This window comes from Carcharodon carcharias, chromosome 8, assembly GCF_017639515.1.
Source record: "Carcharodon carcharias isolate sCarCar2 chromosome 8, sCarCar2.pri, whole genome shotgun sequence".
NCBI lineage: Eukaryota > Metazoa > Chordata > Chondrichthyes > Lamniformes > Lamnidae > Carcharodon > Carcharodon carcharias.
The window spans coordinates 88363918-88386354 of NC_054474.1; the positions used below are offsets into that span (position 1 = coordinate 88363918).

Below are 22437 nucleotides of genomic sequence, written 5' to 3' on the forward strand. Positions count from 1 at the left end.
AAAAAAAACTGAAAATAAAAATAAAGTCCAGGGCCAAGAGAGGACACAATAAGACAGTATAAGAGAAAGAAGCAAGGCTCGCTAGCACCACTGTGCACTAATGAACAGTGCGGGGTATGTGCGCACAGTGGATACCACCTATGCTGATCGTACATTCTTCTTTTTGGAATGTCACATGGATTCTTTTCAATTATCTTGATGTCCCTTCCTCATTCCATTGCATTGTGATTCTACCACTTTCTTTGAGTTGAGAGTAGGTCAGCAAGGAGGACAAACACAAACAGCTCATCAGCAGGTTTACTCAAAACCAGGGAATCTCCGGGGACATTGTTTGGGAAATGGTCACCTACCCTAAGAGCCCTTGAGAAGGTGGGTGTGGGCCTTATTCTTGAACTGTTGCAGTCTGCGGGACAAATGCTGTTAGTTAGGGAGTTACAGGATTTTGACCCAGCAACGATGGAGGCATGAAAATATTTGTTCCAGGGTTGTAAAAGAGATCCCTCCTTATGATAAACTGCATACTGTTATCATACACGCACTTTTATGCATTTCTCCTACCTTACAGTTGGTGAACTAGTTATTACTCCAGACAGACAAGGCAATTAGAAAGCCAGAAACTGAGTTTATTTTACATGAAATTTTTGAATGAGCAGAATATAGTTTTCAATGAATTTTAACCGATTTCATAGAGCTCTGTATAACCTAGAAAATAACAAATACCCTGCACTGCCCCTCTTTGTGAGGTAGGGTGCATTATGCCCAGTGCATTCCCCAACAATAGCCAGGGTGCCTGTTAACTGTGAGGCAGCTCTATATCAAATTCTCACAGGGATCGTGGGCTTGCTTGGAAGCCTGATTTTTGCTTTTGCAGTGAGTAGTAAAAGGAATTGGATGGGTATCTGGATTGTAACACAGGCATCACTCACTTCATCTGGACAGTGTTCCCACTGAACCACAGCCACCAGTTTAGAATGTGTCCCCAAGCTGGATGAATTGGGAAAAGGAGCTAGGGGCAAAGATGTAAGTAATAAAATAATAAACTAATAAAATTCACAAAACAAAATAAATTAAGTAGAAAATAGCTGTGGCACAGGAACAATTCTGCAACATCATGGAATCATAGAAGTCTACTACACAGAGGAAGGCTATTTGGCCCATTATGCCTCTGCTGTCTTTTAAAAATGGCTATTTAAATAGTCCTACTTCCTTGCTTTTTCCCATAGCCCTGTATTTTTTGTTCCTTTTCAAGCAGATATATTTATATATATCTAACACTAACATTTGGCTGGAAATAAGAAACAAGGATTTGAAATATATTATTTGCGTTTTTAAAAAATTTTGTTCATGCTGAGATTAATCAAAAATTAATGGTTTTGCATTTTTTTGCCAGTTTATTACAGAGTCCAAAACTGCTTGAGTGTATCATATAATTCTGCTTTACAGATAACTGTTTTCTAGAAGTAACTTTGATCATTTTTTTTACAAATATGACGAGTAAATATTCTCAGCGCTCATAAAAGAAAGACTTCTCACTACCATCAGATGTAAACAAAATGATTTACAGCCAATGAAGTATGTTTTGAAGTATGGTCACTGTTGTAAAGCGTGAATTATGGCAGCCAAGCTGCACACAAGCAAACTCCTGCAAATAGCAATGTGATGATGACAAGAGAATCTGATTCTGTGAGGTCGATTGAGGGATAAACATTGGCCATGACTCTGAGTAACACCCCTGCTCTTCTTCAAAATAGTGCCATGAAATCTTTTACATCCACTGGAATGGGCAAATACCGCCTCAGTTTAACATCTCATCCAAAAGATCGCATCACCAACAGTGCAGCACTTCCCCAGCCCTGTATTGGAGCATCAGTTAGATTATTACACTTAAGGAGTAGCATTTGAACTTGAAGCCTTTGGATACCGTGACAAGAGTGCTACCAACTGAGCCAAGGTTCAGAACTCAGAATCCTTGCATATTATTTTATTGAGAAATCTGCATCTAGATTCTGGATCCATGGTACAGTTTGAAAAGAGTGAAGGAGATAATGATGTTAATTAGTAGTTTAAGGTTAGGCGGCAGGAGGCCATTCAACTACAGGAGGCATTATAGCTGAGTTCAGTCCCAATCTGCTCCCAACATCATCCTATGTGCACTATGCAATGGGGAGGGAGGTTGGGAGAAGGTTGTAAGAGCACTGGAAGAGCACCTCTTCCCCTCACTCCTTCACCCTATGGAGTTGAAGACAACTGCAGCAGTGCTGAAACACTTCCCAGGCTGACACTTTGGTGTGATACTGAGGGAGTGTTGCAGTGTCAGAGGTGCTGTCTTTTGGATGAGATATTAAATTGAAACCCTGTCAGCCTTCTCAGATGGACATAACCATTATTGAATAAAAAGCAGGAGAGTTCCCCAAAATCCGGGCAATATCCCTCAATGAACATCAATTAAAAAGGACATGCTCATTGTTTCATTGCTGTTTGTGGGATCTCAATGTGTCCAAATTAGCTGCATGATAGTGACTACATATCAAAAGTACTTCATTGTTCGCAAATGCTTTTGAAATGTACTGAGATCATGAGAGGTGCAATATGAATGTAAGGCTTTCTTGTTTTCCCCTACTAATTATCTCTTTCTTACTATTTTCTCCTTGGCAACTAGCACAAGGGGTCATAGCCCTTCACTTCAAAACAAAAATACCCCTAACGTGAAGCCAACCATCATGATCTCAGAGAAAGATTTTGCAATCGCAAGGGAGGGTTATTGATCATCATGGTTCCTGGGGGAATCTAATGATAGATGCAAAGACCTGAAATCATACCGAGTGGATTTAGGAGATTAGGTCAGAAGTTAAGGAACAGGATTTATTGGGTATTAAGCTCAGGATTACTTCCCCAGTCACATGCTAGAAGGACAGGAACATAAATCAATGCATGGGCAAATTTATGGGCATAGGAAGAGGGATTCCACTTTTTTGGACATTGGCACCAGCTCTGATAGGCTTCAACATGAATGGGCAACATCTAAATAGGGATGGTGCTAATGTAGTGACAAAACAGCCACGATGGTTAATGATTAATCACAATGATTAATCAAATAGGAAGGGGCCGGGTAAATTAAACTAACCAGGTTCAACTAGGTGTCATACAAATGTGGTAGTCACTAATACAGCCACTGAAGGAATTTATTGTACCAAGAGAGTGATTAGAATGTGGAACTTGCTACCACAAGTAGTTGAGATGAATAACATAGAAGCATTGAAGGGGAAGTTAGATAAACACATGAAGGAGAAAGGACTATATGTTAAGTGAAGGAAAACTCAGTTCAAAATTTGCAAATCCCAGTAAAAATCAGTAATACTGGCACCTGTAGTACTGGAGTTCCATTTTAAGGTAAGACCAGTTCGGACAGGTTTTACCTGCACCCTTCATTTCAAATTTTTACCGGATTTTCCCTTATGGAGGGGTAGTTGGAGGTTCATATGATGCATCAAGGCCAGTGTAGTTGGGCTGGATGGCCTGCTTCTGTGCTGTACATTGTGTGTAATTCTGTGTGAAAAGTTCCATTGTTTGCACCTAGGTCGCCATGAAGATGAAAAGCTGGAGGACTTTGGGTCACTAAATCATTGAATATGTTTTGGTAAAGAGACAGAGGTGTATTGAAACCTTAAACGAAATCTGGAATGGACATCTGAAGGGGAAATAGGGGATTGTTAGGGATTATTCAGCATCTGTGGAGAAAGCAGATGAGTTGACATCTAAGTTGTTTTGTTAGAACTGCCGCATGGCATTTTTCCCCATGATCTCCCATTACTGATCGTCCTTCCGTGAATGTGAAAGGCCAGCATTGAAGTAAATGACTGATGGCATTCTTTCACACAAATGGAGGAATTCCTGAAATTCTCTGAATCCCAATGACTTGTTTTCTTTGAGATTTCAGATGGCACTATCCCAGGAAAGTTACATGCCCTTTAAATCAGACCTAGATGCCAGCAATCCAGCTAGAAACAGTAAAATTGATGTATATAGAGGAAGAAAAGGAGTTGCAGATAGAGAAATTGCCCTGCACTGTTGTTAACAAGCCCTTAACAAGCAGGGATTTCTTTTAAACAACTCTCCTTATTGGAGAGTCAACAAAATGCAGCCTAGCAGGGAAGAGAGAAAAAATCCGTCCACACACACACGTTGCCCGATTTAGTTCCAGAAATTGTTTCATTTCAGTAAGACTCGGGTCAAAGAAATACAGTCCTGAAAATAAACAAATGATGTGGCTGTGATTTATTATTTTCTCAAATTGAAGCTAGAATTCCCACACGTGTATTATAATGTTTCCATGTATTGATTGTGCTCTTGTAATTTTGACCTACAATTGAATAAATAGACATGCTCCCAGCCTAACACCAACGCTGTACTTGTGCTCTGTTAATTTCTGATTTAGTTGTGCATTAGCGATACGTTCATGCAGTGTTAGTCTTCCTGAAAGTCCTATTAATTCCGTGTTAGTACTGCCTTAGTCCGGTGTTAGACCTTTGAGGGGGTGCTGCTAGCCCTCTGTTTGTCATGTTTTAGACCAGTGGTAGTGCTGTGTTAGTCATGATTTAGTGCTGCCTTAGTCCTGCACTAGCACTGCATCAGTGAGATGTTCATCCAGTGATGACCCTGCATTAGTTCTGTATTAATGCTCCATTATGGCCATGTTAGTTCTTTGTTAGCACTGCCGTATTATGGTCTTAGTCCTGTGTTAGGGTGGTGTAATTATGACATTAGTGCTGTGTTATTCCTGTGTTGCTGCTGTGCCAGTCCTGTGCTGGCATTATGTTAGCCCTGTGGTAGTGCTGTGTTAACCTTGTGTTCATGTGGTGTGAGCACTGTGTTAATGCCATGTTAATCCTGTGTTAGTGCTGTACTAATCCTGTGTTAGTGTGCTGTTAGCACTCTATTTGTTGTGTGTTAGTGCTGCATTAGTGCTGGGCTGTGTTGGAGTTCCATGCAATGTTGAGTTTTGTACTTACTATGTAGAGAACTCCAAAAGTCCGGTCAGCCTGGTTGCATCAAATGACACATTACACTTCTTCAATAATTCTCATTTTGCACACGGAGGGAAAGGGTGTCTCACCGTTTCTCCTGAAAGTGTTTGTAGGTGGCAGGGTTATAGTTAACATCCCACCAAATTGTACAATGGAAGAGCCTCAGCATTGGACCCCTTGTACAGCCCCATTCAAATAACACCGTCCAGGTAAAGTGCTGGTTGTGAATCCCGCACCCCCCCCACCCCGGTTCCTGGTGATGTAATTAGAAATCTGAATAATTACACTGGGTGGTGTCACTAAATGTAAATGTAAAATATTGAACATTCTGAGAGGGGCCACTTGAATGACAATCAAAAATCAGCCAAATGCGCAACAATTTCTGCAGAGTTCGCTTTACCAATCAGTGTGGAAGGGCAGTACCCCATGAGGATGGGCATGGCAGTTGAGCAGAGGTAGAATTTTGAGGGGTGGAGTGACTGGAGGTGGGAGGATCATGTGACAATTTCCTCCGGGAATGCATTAGACAAGAGTTGGCAAACCGGACACACCGCTTTCTGACCCAGGGAGTGATAGAGGCCCACACGTGCCTCCTGACATAGGCGTTCAATGGGCCCTCAACTGTCATTAACAAGCCCTTAAACAAGCAGGGATTTCTTCTCAGCAACTCTCCTTATTGGAGAGTCAACAAAATGCAGCCTAGCAGGGAGGAGAGAAAAAATCCACACACACACGCACACGTTGCCCAGTTTTGTTCCAGATATTCTTTCATTTCAGTAAGACTCAGGGCACAGTCCTGAAAATAAACAAATGATGTGGCTGTGATTTATTATTTTATCAAATTGAAGCTATCAGGAATCTCAAGCATTTTTCTCTTTCCATAAGTTCTGTTATCATGCCAGTGATAAATTGAATGTCCTTTGAGCAGGCACCTTTGGGCCTAGTTGGCAGGGGAACCAAAGTGGTCTGCCAATTAGGCCCAGACTGCCGCCACCCACTCTAATGAGATTTCAGGAGCCTGAGGTGCTTTAAGTGTGTGCCACTGCTTCAAGGTTACATTGCTCTCTGTCTTTCTCTCTCACTGAATTCAGCAACGCGATTGCCCTGCTGATAGGATGATAAAATTAGTTAAGTCTGTAGAAATAAAAATGCTGTTCTGTAAAAAGAAATCTCTCCCATCTCTGCCCCTGTCAGAGCCCATTGTTTGCTGAAACTCTCACCAATTCTTATGTTACCTCCAGATGTATCTATTCCAATGCTCCTATATCTTTCCCTCTATCTTTGACTCTGTCTGTTGCTCTCTCTTGTGTCTCTTTCTCCCTGTCTCTCTCTCTCTGTTTCTGTAATCTCTTTTCTTGTTTCTGCTTCTCCTTGCCTCTCTGGCTGTCTCACCCTGTCACTCTCTCTGCAGTATCTTTCACTTGGTCTAGCTCTCTCTCTCTCAGTCCGTGTCTCTCTCAGTCTACATGTGTCTGTCTCTCTCAATGGAACAGAGGGTCTATCCTGTCCTCACCCAGCAGGGGTCACTGGAGCACCTTTGAGAGCAGGAACCCTGACTAACTTTTTTTCATTGTAACACTCAGTTGAATGCCCTTATGGCTGTCATTTTATGAGCAGCAATATCCCCTTTGAGGCCTTCCAGGGCACACACCATCCTGGCTCCTGGCTTGCGCATACATGTTTGTTCCTTCAGCAGTTCAGGCTCAGTATCCTGGAACTCCCTATGTAGCACCACTCCGGAGAGCATCAAAACCATAAGGACTGCAGATTATCAAGGATAGGCCCACATTGGGGCAACTGGGAATAGACAATAAAAGCAAACTTGCCAACGATTCCGACATTCTGAGAAAGAAGCAAAAGTAAATTCACAGAACATGGGAGAAGCATTTTCCGAAGTATGACATTGATGAAAATCCAATTATCTTAACAAATTCTGGTCATATTTTCCCATATGACACCATTTACAGTTTGCTGTGCTTAGGTCTTTGCTGATTGTGCAGATTGTCCTTTAAAAACTACGCAGGCATATAGTATGGGATCTTCTGAATCCTTTCTGTTAACTGTTGTTTCCACACTGCTGGCTTTATACATGTCCACATTCTCATACACAGCGCTGTCAGTGAATTCAGCAACTTGATTGTCCTGTTGAAAGGATGATAAAATTATTTAGATCTGTAGAAATGAATATTCCGTTCTGTCAAATGAAACCTGTCCCCTTTGTGCCTCTGTCAGAGCCCACTGGCTGCTGAAACCCACAACAATTCTTAAGTTACCTCCAGATGTGTGTATTCCAATGTTCTCCTGGCAGCATGGCCTTCCATCTTCCATCCTCTGTAAACTTAAGCTCATCCAAAACTTAAACTGCTTTCATTCTAACTTGCACCAAGTCCCACTCACTCTTCCACTGTACTCGTTGATCTACATGACTGCCGCAGTTCAAGAAGGCAGCTCACCACCACCTTCTCAAGGGCAATTAAGGATGGGCAATAAATGTTGGCCTAGCCAGTGATGTCCACATCCCATGAATGAAAAAAAATAGCTCCTGGTCCAGCTTGATTTCACAATGATCACCCTTGTGTTCAAATCTTCACAGCCTTATCCCTCCTTCTCTTCATAACTGCTTTCAGCATGTCAAGGAACTATCATATTTTTCCTAATATTATTGTGGGATACTTTAAAGCAGCCTTATGTGTACGGTTCTGTGTGTGTGGCTAACTTGATTAAACTAGGGACAGCTAGACTATAAGGTTTAAATTATCATAGGCGTGAGGTGTAAAACAGGCATTTGAAATGGAGATGAGTAAGCTAGGGTGAGGTCTTAGTGGAGACCGTGTGAATGGAATTTGCATTTTCAGATAAATGGAGACGTGTTTGATTTTCAAAAGGACATGGAAAATATTTACAACTAGCAAGATAAATAAGACTGGGGTATTATGTTGATTTTTCCCAAAGTGCTGGCTACAATAAGAACATAGGCCAGAATTTTCACATCGGCGTGTGGGGCCAGGAAAATGACACATGATGACATCAGGCATACATCCTGTCATTCAGATTTTTGTTTGGCGTGTGTGCCGCCAGAGGTGGCTGCGCGCCCGCCAAACTGTCAAAGGCCTGTTAAGGCCAATAAAAAAACAATTAACATAATTATCAATGCTGCCCGTCCAACCTTACGATTGGTGGGCAGGTGAAGAGCCCAAGCAGCCTTCACGTTTTTCAGGAAACCTCATCCACAGGATGAGGTTTTCTGAATGTTTTATTAAATAAATAAATTATTTATTCACATTTCATAAACACGTCCCAGCTCATGTGGCACTGTCACATGAGGGACATGTCTAAATAATTTTTACCTTTCTTTATTTAAATATTTCAATACGAACTTAATCTCTCTGAGGCAGCTCCGTGCCTCAGGGAGATTTCTGTGGTCTTTCATGCGCATGCACTAAAGAGCGCAAGATCTGATTCTCCCTCTTCCATCCCGCCCACACAGGGGGCATTGAGCACTACCGGCCGTGTGTCACGCTGGGCAGGCTTTAATTGGTGGTGCAGAGCCAAGTGTGGGTGGCAATCCTCACCGCACCTGCCCGCACCTGCTCCCAACCATGCCCACTGACAGGGAGAAAATTCTCCCTATGAAACTTTTTTATATTCTGGGAAAAGTAACTTCTAAAGGCAAATTTACAAATCAAAAGGGATAAAATAAACATAAAGACAGATGGAAGGCTATGTGAGTTGTGGCCATGTGAGATCTTGAAAAGTGACTGTGTGAAACAGACTTGGGGGAGAAAGCCTCTAGCCACCCTGAAGAAGTTTGCTGTTCCAACATTGTGTTAAAAGCCTTTGGAATTCCATTGTCCAATTGGTGCTTGTGGTAATATTACTGGATGATTTTATAGATTTGGGATCTATTTGAACTGTTGCCTTAAAGGGAATGTATAGTTGGGAGTCTGGTTAAGTAAAAATTTTGGGAACAGCTATAACTGTGTAACTGTAATCTTGTGTGTGTTTAAGTTTTTTTCCTTTTGTTAATAAATGTTTTAATTTAATCTGTAAAATCTCTAAAGGTGGTGGTTGAATCGTTACTGCTGACTTCAGTGCACAAGCCTAAGGAGGTAACAAGGTAATAAATACAAATTGCAAAATTGTTGTGATAGTGTGGCCAAGTTTCCCTTGTGGATTTGGTCAGCCTGACAAATACCACCTGCCACATCATAACAAGCACAACAACTCTCCGAGAACACTCTGCTCAACGCTGATCTTTTGTGTATCACCTGCTTACTTCGCCCTACCATTTGTGGATGTTCCTCAGCTGCCCATGGGTCCCAAGATTTGAAATTCTTTCCATCTCTCTACTCTTTCTTTCTTTAAGACATTCCTAGCTAGCTTTCTGTATTGGTACGAAGAGAGGGATATATCAACAAATGGGCAGTCATCCCTCCCTTGGGAATGTCCCGGTCCTGGAGCATGTCTCAGTGTTACTGCCATTAACTCTACTCTTGTCGGTAGCACCTTCAATAAACAAAAGGTACAAAACATATAGCCCTCTGTTCACTTGCATCGCCAGCTATCTGATATGTATTAGCTTCAAAATGTAGAATAAAGCTCTCAGCAACATTGCTCAAAGCAAATTAATTTTATCTTTACAAAGAAAAGGGAAATATTTAAAACAATGATCAACTGGTTTCAGAAGAAATACATTCCACTAAAAATCAAGAACAAACTAGCCAATAATGGAAATCCCTGGATGAGTAAGGAGATAAGGATAAGGATCGAACTACATGAAAAGGCACATGTTAAACACAGAGGCAATAAAGGAGAGGATGACAAAAGGGAACACTGTCGCTCACCAGACGCATAAATGATTTGTTGTGGTGGGGGGGGGGTCGTGAATGAGAATGCTATATCAAAATTGGTTGATGACACCAAATTGGGATTTAGTTAATACTGAAGAGGACTGTAACATCCAAGAAAAGGCTTGTAGAAACTTGCAAAATGGTCATATAAATGGCAAATGACTTTCAGTGTAGATAAGTGCAAAATTGTGCATTCTGGTTGCAGGAATAAGGAGACCATATACTTGGAAAATAAGAATCAAAACAAGGGTAGAGGTACAAAGCGATGAGGGTTCAGATTCAAAAATAATAGCAACTCAGGTTTGTTAGGTCATAAAGCTGCTTACAAAGCAATGGGGTTAATTTCCAAAGGGACAGAATTCAAAACCAGAGAAGTTATGTTAAATTTGTAAGGAACCTTGATTAGCCCACACTTGGGGTAATGTGCATCATTCTAGATTCCATTTTGCAGATAGGATATTGAACACTGGTGAAGGTGCAAAAAAGATTTACAGGAGTAATACTAGTATTGAGAAGTCATAAATGTTGGTAAAGAATGAGCAGGCAGGAACTCTCTTCTCTAGAAAAGAGAATACCAAGACATGACCTAGTAGAGGTCTTTAAATAATGAAAGGGTTCAATGGGTAATTTGGAGAGAAGATGTTCCCACTTGCTGGGAAGTCCAAATCTAGGGGCCATAAATGTAAGATAATCACAAATAAATCCACAAAGAAACCCAGAAGAAATTTCACTGCTAAGATAATGCTGAGAATATGGAATTTGTTACCATATGGAATGCTTAAAGCGATTAGCGTCAATGCATTTAAAGGGAAGTTAGAAAAGCTACATGAAGAAGAAAGGACAAGAAGGATATGCTAATAGGGTGAGATGAAATAGGGTGGGAGGAGGTCTGCATGGAGCAGAAACATTGGGTTAGACCTGTCAGGCTGAATGGCCTGTTTCTGTGCTGTAAAATTCTATGTAAATGAATTTACCTGGATGCCACTACATATCGCTTGTTCTGAGTTGGAATTTTCTAGATCCAAGCCCTTAGGTTTTTTGTCAAACTTTATGGAAGCATATACCAAAGCACCTGCAGAATTCCTCTTCGGAGCACCCCGTTTCTCAGCCGGACTTCCGCTCATGCAGAAGTTCTCATATACTTTGTTGGTGGTGGAAATGTTCGTCTGGTTGCCCTGCCAATGAGACCTTGGTAACAACTTTTTTTAAAAGAAAAGGTTTTTTTTTAAGCAGCCATATAATTGGAAAGACACTGTTTCCAATAGCCTTACCATAATTTTTATCAATTGATTTCAGTCACTTTAAGGGTGAAAAGCAGCTGAACAATATCAGAAAATTGGGTGAGAGTCTCTGGCCATAAAATTGGAGAGGGCCTAAAAACAGGGGTGTTACGATATGTAATTACCCCTTATCCTTAGCTTCCAATTTGCATGAGAGTATCATGCTGCCAGTTCTAAATGTGCTGCTGAGTAGCTGCATGCCTCAGCAGGGGGGCCAAGTCCATATGATGCTACTGCCACTTAAAGCACCACTTAAAGCCACTCTGCAGCACTTAAAAGGGAGGTGCATTCTGACTGGAGCAGGTGCTAGTAATGGTTGCAAAAGAGTGTTAGCAAGAAGAACACTGAATTATAGTGCCACAGGACAGGAACTGTGCTCCAAGGTTCTCTGACACAACACTGAAGGCCTGGCTGGAGGAGGCCAGGAGGCCATTGAGACAAGCTATCTGAAGGTCATGTGGGCAAATAGCTGTGGAGCAAATGGCATTAGTCTAGCCCCAAGCATTTCTGTGACTTCACACTGTTGACATAATTTAACTCATTTTCAAATGTCATATTCTACCAACTACACCATTATCTTCACACAGATGCTCAATTAGTTCTCACTTCCATAGCTTCACCCCACCCTCACACATTTTTTACTGCTGCAAGTCACACACCTATATCTCAGAGCTTGTACATATTGATGGCTATTCAATCATGACAGCCACATCACCCAAACAAACACATTGCATCACACTCACTGCTCTGCTGTCTTGCAGGACAAGGCGGCTTATAACTGGAGACAACAGAAGCGAAGTGGTGGCTGATAGGCATGGCTGCATGTTCTTACCCCCATGGAAGAGACAAGTTCTGACCATTACTGGAGTAGTCATGGCTGTGGTCATGGCCAGAGGAGGGTCTGAAACCATTGAAGTTGATGGTATGCTCAGACCTAATCCCTACCTTCACATCCTACCTTCCTCATCCCACAGTCTCTCCTGGCTTACGAACTACAGAGGATTTAAAGATAAACCTCTTGATTCCCCCTCTGCCTCACCACACTCCTCTCAGATGCCAGAAAGCTGTAACCTGAGCAGGCTGTAGAAGAGAGAGAGGTGAACAGAAAGAAAGCAGTGATGAAACATTGCTAACACATTCATAGCCACCATCTGAAATGGTGATACTCGTATTAAGTTAGGGGATAGTTTAGCTCTGTGGGGAGACTAGAACCAGGGGACAAGGTTTCAGAATAAAATATCTCCCTTTTAAGTTGGAGGTGAGGAATTTTTTTTCTTTCCAAAGGTCATTGGTATATGGAATTCTCTTCGCCAGAGAGCACTGGAGGCTGGGCCACCGAATTTATTCAAGGCGGAGTTAGGCAGATTTTTGATTGTTAAGGGTAATGGGGGGCAGACAAGAAAGTGGAGTTGAGGCCACTATCAGATCAATCAACCATGATCTTATTGAATGGTGGAGCAGGATGAAGGGCCGAATGGCCTACTTCTGCTCCAAAGTCCTATGTTCCTATTCATGTGGTGAGTCACCGGGCATGAGTGGCCTACAGCTACGGTGGGTGACAAGGTTAACATAGGTGCCTGCCTGCTGGAGGGAGAAGTTACACATGAGTTCTGTTGCAGAGAACTCAGATGAGGACCGGGTTGGAGTGGTCTAGAGAAGAAGGCTGATGCCTGATGCTTTGGCAGGTCTTTCAGAAAGCCTGTACACAATATCAAGGGGTAGGGAAGAATCTGGCACCAGCTTGGTACAGGGCTTTGCACTGAATTTCGAGCCCACCTTTTCAAGCGTGGAAGTGGTAGCTAACTTGGTGAGAACACTTGTGAGCTCATTAGTGATGCAGGCTCTTAACGGTCACCATCTCAGCTTCCACAATGGCACAAACAGAAGCTGCCCACCATCTGAGTGCTGCTGTGGAAGCTCATGCTGAAATAATCATACAAGCTGAGCTTGCGCCATGCAGACTCCGACTGTTGCCAGCATAGTTGCAGATGCCAGTGTTCAAAGAAGCTTGCAGGGTCTCACAGCAGTCCAATAATCTGCCCTCCAAAAAATTGCTAGGATTGCTGCGATGCCACTTTCAGTGCCAGTGGCTTCATGGAGCACAAAGCTGCTGCCCACTTTCAGGATGACAGTATTCGTCCTCCATCATCGCCACTCCTCCAGTGCCCTTGCTGTGTTGCCTGTCAGCCAGCCCAGACTGCTGCTGTCCATTACAAGGTGGTATAGTCCGAAGCCAGGCCATCTAGGGCCAAATCTGCACAATGTTGTCCTGCAAGGCCATCTGCAGTCTCCCCAAGCAAAAGTCAACAGCCTTCCAACAGCCACTGGGGTAGCACTGTGTGGGAGCACTAGGACAGGCAAAGGGAAGACAGGCACTAAGGGAATGTACAAGAGTGACTAGTTAATGTTTTAATGCAATATGGCATGTTTTGATTTATAAATTTGATTTGGAATATTTATTTTGTGATGGCTTTTATTTTTGCAATATGTGGACACTATAGTCAATAACAGAAGAAAAGTACGATGTGAGACTGTTAGTGAATGGGGAATAGGGATTGCATTCACTGGTATCACAATTGGATGAGCCTGTCTTTCTGGCCTCCTGCCTTCCTCCTCTTCTTCCTCAGCTGGTCACCATATAACCGGGGTCAAGAGCTGTGCCCTTGTGATGGTGAGGTTCTGCAGCATGCAACAGACCATCACAAATCTTAGCACGTGCTCTACTGATTACAGTAGTTTCTTCCAGAGCGGTCCAGGCAGCAAAAATATTGGCTAAGATCTTATGCTCGCCTCCACCCCACCCCCTGGCACGTTCTGAGGTGGTCGGGGGTTTGAAATTGCATGGAAGGGATATTCTGGATTCCCACCCACCCTGAGCTGGTAGCGATTTTATGGTGGGACAGGCAGGGCCTTGAATGGGAAGCTCATCCTTGCCCCAGTTAAGGCCCTTAAGTGGCCACTAAATGGCCACTTAAGGGTCTTTGCCCACCTAGCCTCAATTTTTAGGCTAGCGGGCAAATGATGGCTCAGTAGGGGGAAAGGTTGGAATTAAACTGAATTCAATCTTGGGCAGGGAGGGTGGGGGTTTGCCTCCATCGGAAGGCCCCTTCTGACTGGGGGCACCCTCCCCTTAGGACCCGGTGACCTCTGGCCCTCCCTCCTCCCACCCCGGCCTATCTCCCGAAACCTGATTGCCTCCCTGGCAACCCCCAGCCCTTGTCTACCCTCCCCGCCCTGGGACCCCTGCCACTTACCTGTCCTCTGGTTCCTGGGACTTAGTGCCAGGCAGCTCCCTGCAGTGCCACTTTCAGCCACCATAGCGCTGTGCCCGGAGTGACCGGAGAGTTGCTGGCCAATCTGATTGGCCGGTAGCGCTCCAAGACAGGACTTCCTCCTGAGTGAGGCAGAAGTCCCGCCTTATGTCAATCAACGCTTGTTAGAGCATAAAATGGCCTCAGGGCCATTGGAGTCAGTGGGAATGTGTTCCTCGCTGACTCTTCGGATGGCAAGGTCCAAGCCCCTGCAATCCTAAAAAATCAGGCCATTGTTTCAGCATGCCAGTGGTCTGCTCTATCACATTCCATGTGGCAGCATGGCTTTTTCTACATGCATGCTGCCCACCTGCGTCTGTTTGTGGGCTGCCATACAAGCCAGGTGATTAGTGAATGGCCATTGTTGCCAAGAAGCCATTCTCTAGTTTGTCTCTTCTGACTCAAATGCAGATGGTACAGTGGAATGTCACAGAATGAAGACATCATGGCTGCTGCCAGGGTGCCAGGCATTGGATTGCAAGATACGCTGAGTATGGTCACACCTCTGATGTCTTAGCCAATATTTATCCCTCAACCAGCATCACCAGGAGCACATTATCTGGTCATTTAGTTCACTGCTGTTACTGGAAGCTTGCTGTGTGCAAAATCTTTGTTTCCCCACTTTTCACGGTGTTACAGCAATAAATTTCTATTCATGATCATCAGGTTGGTCATTAGACAGCAATAGGAGGAGAGGAAACAGCAAGAAAGTGCTAGCTCTGGTAGCTTCATGTGCGTGAGTGGATGTAGCAGTCAGAATACTGGGGACCATAGGTGAAACAGGAGTGAGCTATGACCATTCCATACCATTATACAACTCCTCTCTAAATATTTCTCTCTGAGATGTAAGCTAAGATACAAGTATGTATAACGAGATCTTCACAAACCTGTTTTGAGTCCTGTGTCTCATTGTGGAGCACTGGTTGCGACTCATTTTCTAGGTTTTTTCCTGTAACAGAAAATAGGATGAATCTGTCTTTTGTAGTTCTCTGGTCTCTGTCAGAAATTCATGGGATCAAGCCCCACTCCAAGGACTGAGCACATAAGTCATGTTGACACTCCAGTGCAGTACTGAGGGAATGCTGCATTTGTCAGAGCTGCTATCCTTCCGATGAAACATTAAACTAAGGCCCTGTCTGCCCACTCAGGTGGATTTAAATGATGCCATGAAAGCTCCCCCCCAACCAACATCAGGTTACTTGTTTATTATCACATTGCTCTTTGTGAGACCTCAATGTGTGCAAATTGATGCTGGGTTTCCTGTGTTATAACAGTGACTACAACTTATTGACTATAAAGCATTTTTGGGCAACCTGTATACAGGAAAGACGCTATAAATGCCACTTCTTTCTTCCTTAACGTTTTGAACCTCAGAAAGAAAGTTCAATGACCATTGACATCGAATCGTAGAACTCTGGAGTTAATGATTAACACAAAGTGAAAAATAGCAGATATTCCCTGGTGGGCCAAGAAACTATTACATTGACATATTGAAAACCAGCCACAAGGTTTATAATGTTCTTACTGAGAGACAACATGGTACTGGATAGGCTTGATGGGGCACTGCTCAATGTGCTTGTGACAATTTTCTTCTGTTGAGATGAGCCAAAATCTCTTTGCTTATATCATCCTTTCGGATGTGGACATAAATGCTACCTTTAGTTGCCCTGCAGAAGGCAGTGGAACTTCTGCAGTCTGTGTGGTGAAGGTACATCCGCACTGCTGTTGGGTCAGGAGTCCCTGTTGATGGTACACACCATGGTATGCCAGTGGTAAAGAAAGTGGATGCTGAGGGCGATGGATAGGTTGGCGATCAATCAGACTGCTTTGACATGCACAATACATCCCAGTCAAGATAATGTGTGATTTGAAAGGACAATTGGAAGTGATAGGATCCCCATATACCTAATGTCCTTTTCCTTCTGAGTGGTAGAGGTTATGGGGTTAGGAGAGGCTATTGAAGCAGTTGCAACAAGGGACTGACTCCAGTCTACACTGACAAAGCCAATGAGTAGCAGCAAGCCCATCAATTGCCAACGGATGCACTGGTGACTGGTAGATCTGAGAAATATTCAGTCACATGATCCAAAAGAAATTGCTACAAAGGAAGATAAATAGTTAAGGAAAAAAGGATGAATGAATTGGCAAAGAATATCAGCTGAGCGAGAAATAAATGGGTTTGAAACCAAAGCACTGAAGTGATAGAAGAACTGGTGGGTTACTGGTCAGTTGTAACAACAGAATGATCTTGCAGAAGTCCACCCAGATAGTGCCAGGGGCAACAGTTTCAACAGCAATAGTCAAGATTAGGTTTAAGTGAGACTAATTGGATCACTCTTCCAAGGAACTGGCATAGTTACAATGGATGGAATGGTGTTTTCCTATGCTGTACAATTCCATGACTGAGCAGTGATCATAGCTGGGCTCCTTTGTGCCATGTGAAGAAGCCGTTAGCAGCAGGGACCTTACCTCTGAGTAAGACTTTCCATCGTATCCAAAGTACAATGGCCAGGAGAAGTACTGCCCCAACAATAGATATAATCACTTGTATCAGAAAGGTTGCTGGAACAACAAATAAGGCATCTTTCATTAGTTGCAGCTGTAAGGATTAAATTAACTAATTCATTCTATTTCTCTTTCAATTTCCCCCTCTCTCATTTGGAAGGTGAGTTTTGGCTACATAGAGTTTCATAGACATTATCACATAGGAACAGGCTGTTAGGGTCAACCAGTACATGTTATCCCTTACACAAGCAATAATCCTGATTCCATGTGTCCAAGGCACCCCTATTTCCAAGTCGATTTATTCTTCTTTTTTCCAATCACCTATCTAATCCATTCTTATATGTTGACATGGTCTCTGTTTCAACTGCTAACTCTGGCAGTGTATTCAACAGCCTTGCAACTCTGTGAGAAAATTTTCCCTCTCTCTGCCCTATATCTCTTACATTTAATCTTACATCCATATCTAACATAAAGGCAACCGGTGATCTAATTGTTTAAGATGATTAAAGGAGATGGTAGCTTCCTCCTATTTACTGTAGAGAACAAAAAGGTCATAATTTTAAAATTACAGTTTGGCTGTTCGGAGGTGATGTTGGGAAGCACTTCATCACATCAAGAACAGTGGAAATCTGGAACTCTTTCCCCCGAAAAATTAGTTAAGGCTGGGGTGGGGGGAGGGGGGGGGGTGTTAAATGAAAATTTAAAAACTGATAGATTTTTGTTAGGCAAGGGTAAGCTAGGTGGATAAGAAGAGTTAAGATATCAATCAGCTGTAATATAACTGAAGAGCAGAACAAGCTTGAGAAACTGAATGACATACTCCTGTTCATCTGCTCTGGTATTCTCTTGTTCTACATCTCTCTGGCACTGGAAACCATCTGTTTCATACACCCTGTCTCATCCCTTCATAGTTTTAAACACTTCACAATTTTTGGTCTTAAATTTGTGTTGACGTTCACCATTATAAATTGCTAAGTCAGCACCTCCTATTCAATTTGATGGTCTCAGCTGTCACAATATAATTGCAGACTCTGGCCGCTGGGGCAGCAGGACAGGGGTGATGTAAAATATGTTGTTCTCTTCCAACTCTGTCACTCTCTAATTTATAAAAATAAACTAACATGTTAATCGACTGACTGGGAAACACTGCAGTCAATTCACTAGCTATGATGTGTTATGACAAAAATTATTCCAGATCATTTGTCCAGTTGTAATTAGGATTTTGTTTATTAAGTTTCTCCTTTCTTTCATCATACATGCTAATAAATAATTCTAATGTTGTATGCTTACATAGTGTTGACTTGACACACTGTTGCTCCGAATGCAGAAGTCCATGTTTATTCTGAGCTTGACATGAAACACAAATGCTTGATGTTGTTTGTAGAGTCAGTGTGCTGTTGGTCCAATTGCCACTGATCACTGGTTTGACATTGCCTGTGTAGTTCCATGTAATCTGTGCCGGAGGATTGGCTATGGCCATACAATTAAAACTCATCCCAGCTTGGCTGATGTTTACTTCATAAGGTTTGTCTGTGGAAAGAAGTTGAACTGCAGTGAATCACAGATTATCAGTTTTGTCTCCTTGATTCCCTCTCGTTCATGGAAATGAAACTCATTGGGCCCCACTTTCATGGAAATTGACAGTCCTTCTAATACTTTATCCAATTTTCAACACTGAGTGTCAGTAGATTATTTAATTATGACTGTTTATTGGCTGGGATTGCAATCCTTGCCTGTTTGTTGGCTGGAGTTGCTATCCCTGCCTGTTTATTGGCTGGAATTGCTATCATGCCTACCATGGATTGTTCAATACTATTGGATGCAATTTTTTGGTTTGGGTATGTTGTATAAGGGGGGGTGGGTGCAGGATTTGTACTGAGTAAATCTCCTGAATGCAGTATTTATTTTGCTCCTAACACTTGTGTAATTTTAGGATTATATTTTTGAAAATTGGTGCAGACACAACAAGCCCATCCCATTTTTAAACTGTGTTGATTATACTCACTTAATTATCACCATTAATTTGGCCATTGCCTTTCCCTATCTCTGTAACCTCCCCCAGTGCTACTAGGTCGAATGCCACCCCACCCACTGCCATCCTGAGCTCTTTGTTCCTCTGCCTCCAGACTCTTAAACTGTTAAAATCCCATTGCTCCAGCAGTGGCTGCAGTCTGGATTGCACAGTGGTGAAATTATCTTCTTAACAAATCCTCTACCTTTCCACATCTCTCTGCTCCTCCTTTAAAAATGCAGCAGTGTTTTTCTCATGAAAATGCTGTGAAGTGTTGATTTTAGGGATGCCCAGGCAAAACATTTGGTTTCTCATTGTGGAGCTGGCATTTGTAACGGTGCCTATAGAGCTGAAATCTAACATCCAACTTGAGGGGAAAAGCTGTGAAAGAACCTAGGGTACAATCAATGAGCTGTTGGCACTGTCAGTGGTCTCTCTTAGCACCACAAATGGTGCAGAAAAGGCAGTTGGTTGAATCTCTCCCCTGGCACCACTCGGAGTCCAATGATCAAGGTTTACCTCTTTCTTACTGTTCTGGAAGATAGCAGTACTAACTCTCCACAATGCGAGTTTATTTCATGCACCAAACTAAATTATTAAGCTTGAATGAAAAATTTTTAACAAGTAAAAGAAGCTACAAAACAGGATAATACTGACAGGCCGCTTCCAATCTCTTAGCCATACAGTTCTCACCTCCATTTGCAATGTGAAACAACACTTTAACACAAAGATTTTTTTAGACACTTCGCTCACTCCTGACCACTTTGAGTGTTATTTCCTCCAAAAGGACAAAGATGTTCATCAATCCCACAGAGCTTCAATGTTCCTCTTCTCCCTTAGTGCACCCAACACCCATCCATGCTCAAGGACTGGTTATTGGCTAGGAAATCGGAAAAATATGGAAGCAGTGTCCATGATTTGGCCTCTACTTTTGGAACCAAGTCCACATAGTACCATATACCAGGAAAGGAAAAATCTAAATTGGACAACACACCCTTCAGTGGCACATCAATTTGTACAAGCACCATTGAATCAGTTATTGAAGAGCAAAATTGAACAATACCTGACGAGAATAATCTGATAAATACAAGTTTTAGATTATACAGTGTTGCAAAGTCCGTTTTATATAACTTTCAAAATGTCAGGCTCGATTGTGTGCAGTTTTGATCATCAAGGCAGTAGAGGATCATTCAAGTTCTGTGGGATTTTTTTTGGGACCCATTAACCTTAACTAGACACCCTGTGGCAGCTCTGTGGGATTGATGAACATCTTTGTCCTTTTGCAGGAAGTGACACTCAAAGTAGTCAGGAGTGAACAATTCGTCCAGACAAAATCTCTCCATTAAAGTGTTGTTTCACATTGTAAATGGAGGTGAGAACTGTATCAACGTTCTTGGCAGAGAGGAATTATTTGAAACAGCAGGGCAATAGTCTTATCACGTCAGCACCCATCCTTCTGCCTCCATAAACCGCAGCTCAGCTAAAGCTCGGCTGCCTATATATTGGTTCCAGTTCGCCCAGTGCAAAACCTTCCAGCTCGAGAATGCACCAAGATCTCTGCATTGCACCAACTCTTGTTTTGTGTGCATTCCTCCCCTTCCCTCACCTCGCAATTGTTAGCTGTAGATTCAGCTGCTTATAGGCCCTAAGATCTGGGATACACTCCAGAAACTTCTCCACCTCATTCTCCTTCTTTAAGACTCTCCTTAAATCCCATTCCTTTGACCCAACTTTTTGTTAACTATCTTAATATCTCCTTTATCAGGTTGGTGGTGATTTTTGTATGATTATGCCTCTGTGCCTTGGCATAGATTTTTTTACATTCACGATTCTATGTGAATGCAATTTGGTGTTATTGATAAATACATATGAAGGAGGACATGTGTCCCATCCTGATCATCCTTCAATAGAAACCTACAGGCCCCATATCACAGCATTAGGCTATCTCTTGAATGGCTCCAAAGTTTTGACCTCCACACTCTAGCTAGCAAACCCCCTCCTGAGAATGTCATAGAAGAAAGTCAAAATTATCTCTGACTAAAAGTCACTTGACACCAGTTCATGGTAAATCTTTCTAATTAATCACAGAGCCTCTGGATGAGAGAGGTGAAAAAATCAGCCAGAAAGCCCACTCCTGGCCATTATGCAATGTTTAGGTGTGGCTGCTGTGTGAAAACAGGATTAGGGATTACGAAAGTCTGAGGTAAGCTAATATTCACTATTCTTCAGTGACAGCACCATTGAGCTTATCATAGATGAGCGCAATAAAAAAATGCTAAATATGCATGATTGCTTACATTGGACACGGATTTCCAAACCTTCCGAGACTTCACTTCCAAGGTAATCTGTTGCTGCACAGCTGTAGTACCCAGAATCTCTTCTCAAAATATTATGGAAGGACAGAGTTCTTCTCATAATGTTAAGAGATTTTGTTTGGCCTTTGTCATCCTCCCTCTTGTACCAGGTTTATTAGCTTCAAGGTTACTGTTACTGGTGCACATCAAAGAGACCTTATCACCCTATTTGATCTCCAATTGTGAACCATTATCTACTTAAATGATTATGTTTTTGGGTGCATCTGCTAGTGAAAGACATTGATGTCTAAAGTTCTACAGGCAACTTTGATAAAGTCTATAAAATAATGAAAGGTTTAGATAGTGCATCTATTGATAAATTATTCCACTTCACAGATTGGGGAGGACCAGTGGACATGAGTTTAAGCAATGATGGAGGAGGAGTAGAATGGATTTTCGGTTGTTCTTCTTTTCCCAGAAAATAGGGAGGTTCTGGAATAGGCCACTGGCTGCTGCACAGTGCGCTGACTCTCAGCATGTGTTTATGAAGGAATTGGATGGCATCATGGCTGAACAGAGGCCACATAATATAAATAGCTTTACAGATACCATTTGATCCATGCAATCTCTTGAACAGGTTTCAGTCATTTGAAAGGGTTGGGAAAAATAATTCCAGAATATTTTTCCTGCATTTATCCTGTACCTATCTCTGGAGTTTTTCCTGTTTGCCGCTGATGGTATTTAGAGATCCTGTTTAGCATGTGTCTTCCTCTGTCTTGTCCCTACTTTAAATAGCTTCAGCACAACTGTTATTGATCACATTAGTAATACATTACAGTCCCCTTCCAACTCTAATTCTTTATCTACATTAATGGTTATTGTAATGAACCTGAGGTACCAGGAAGGTTTCTTACTTGAAACAAATAACTTTATTACAGAGATTGTTTAGAAGCTACATGCTTGAAACAGGTCCACAACTCAAAAGCTCCGCCCCTAAGATTTCCCGCACTTGGGGCTCATTCGTCAATACAATCACGTGACCCCTAATGGCAGTAGGAAAGGTTATAACTACAGTTATATTTTTAGGAGCATCTGAAAATAGGAAATGAATTGTTGCTTTATGAAGTGTAATACAGAATGATTCATGTTTCATCAAGTCTTA

At 42.3% G+C, this 22437-nt stretch overlaps 1 protein-coding gene across 1 annotated transcript in view; it reads right to left on the reverse strand.

Annotated features, from left to right (window-relative positions):
* Nucleotides 1-5851: 5851 nt before the first annotated feature.
* LOC121281230 (sialic acid-binding Ig-like lectin 13) overlaps nt 5852-22437 on the reverse strand; it is a 65704-nt gene continuing 49118 nt past the window's right edge. The window contains exons 6-10 of the mRNA XM_041194039.1: nt 18261-18500; nt 16935-17027; nt 15353-15414; nt 10849-11049; nt 5852-7166 (exon numbers count right to left, since the gene is read on the reverse strand). Coding sequence (XP_041049973.1) covers nt 7002-7166; nt 10849-11049; nt 15353-15414; nt 16935-17027; nt 18261-18500 — 761 coding nt within the window. The 3' untranslated portion in view covers nt 5852-7001. The remainder of the gene's footprint in view (nt 7167-10848; nt 11050-15352; nt 15415-16934; nt 17028-18260; nt 18501-22437) is intronic.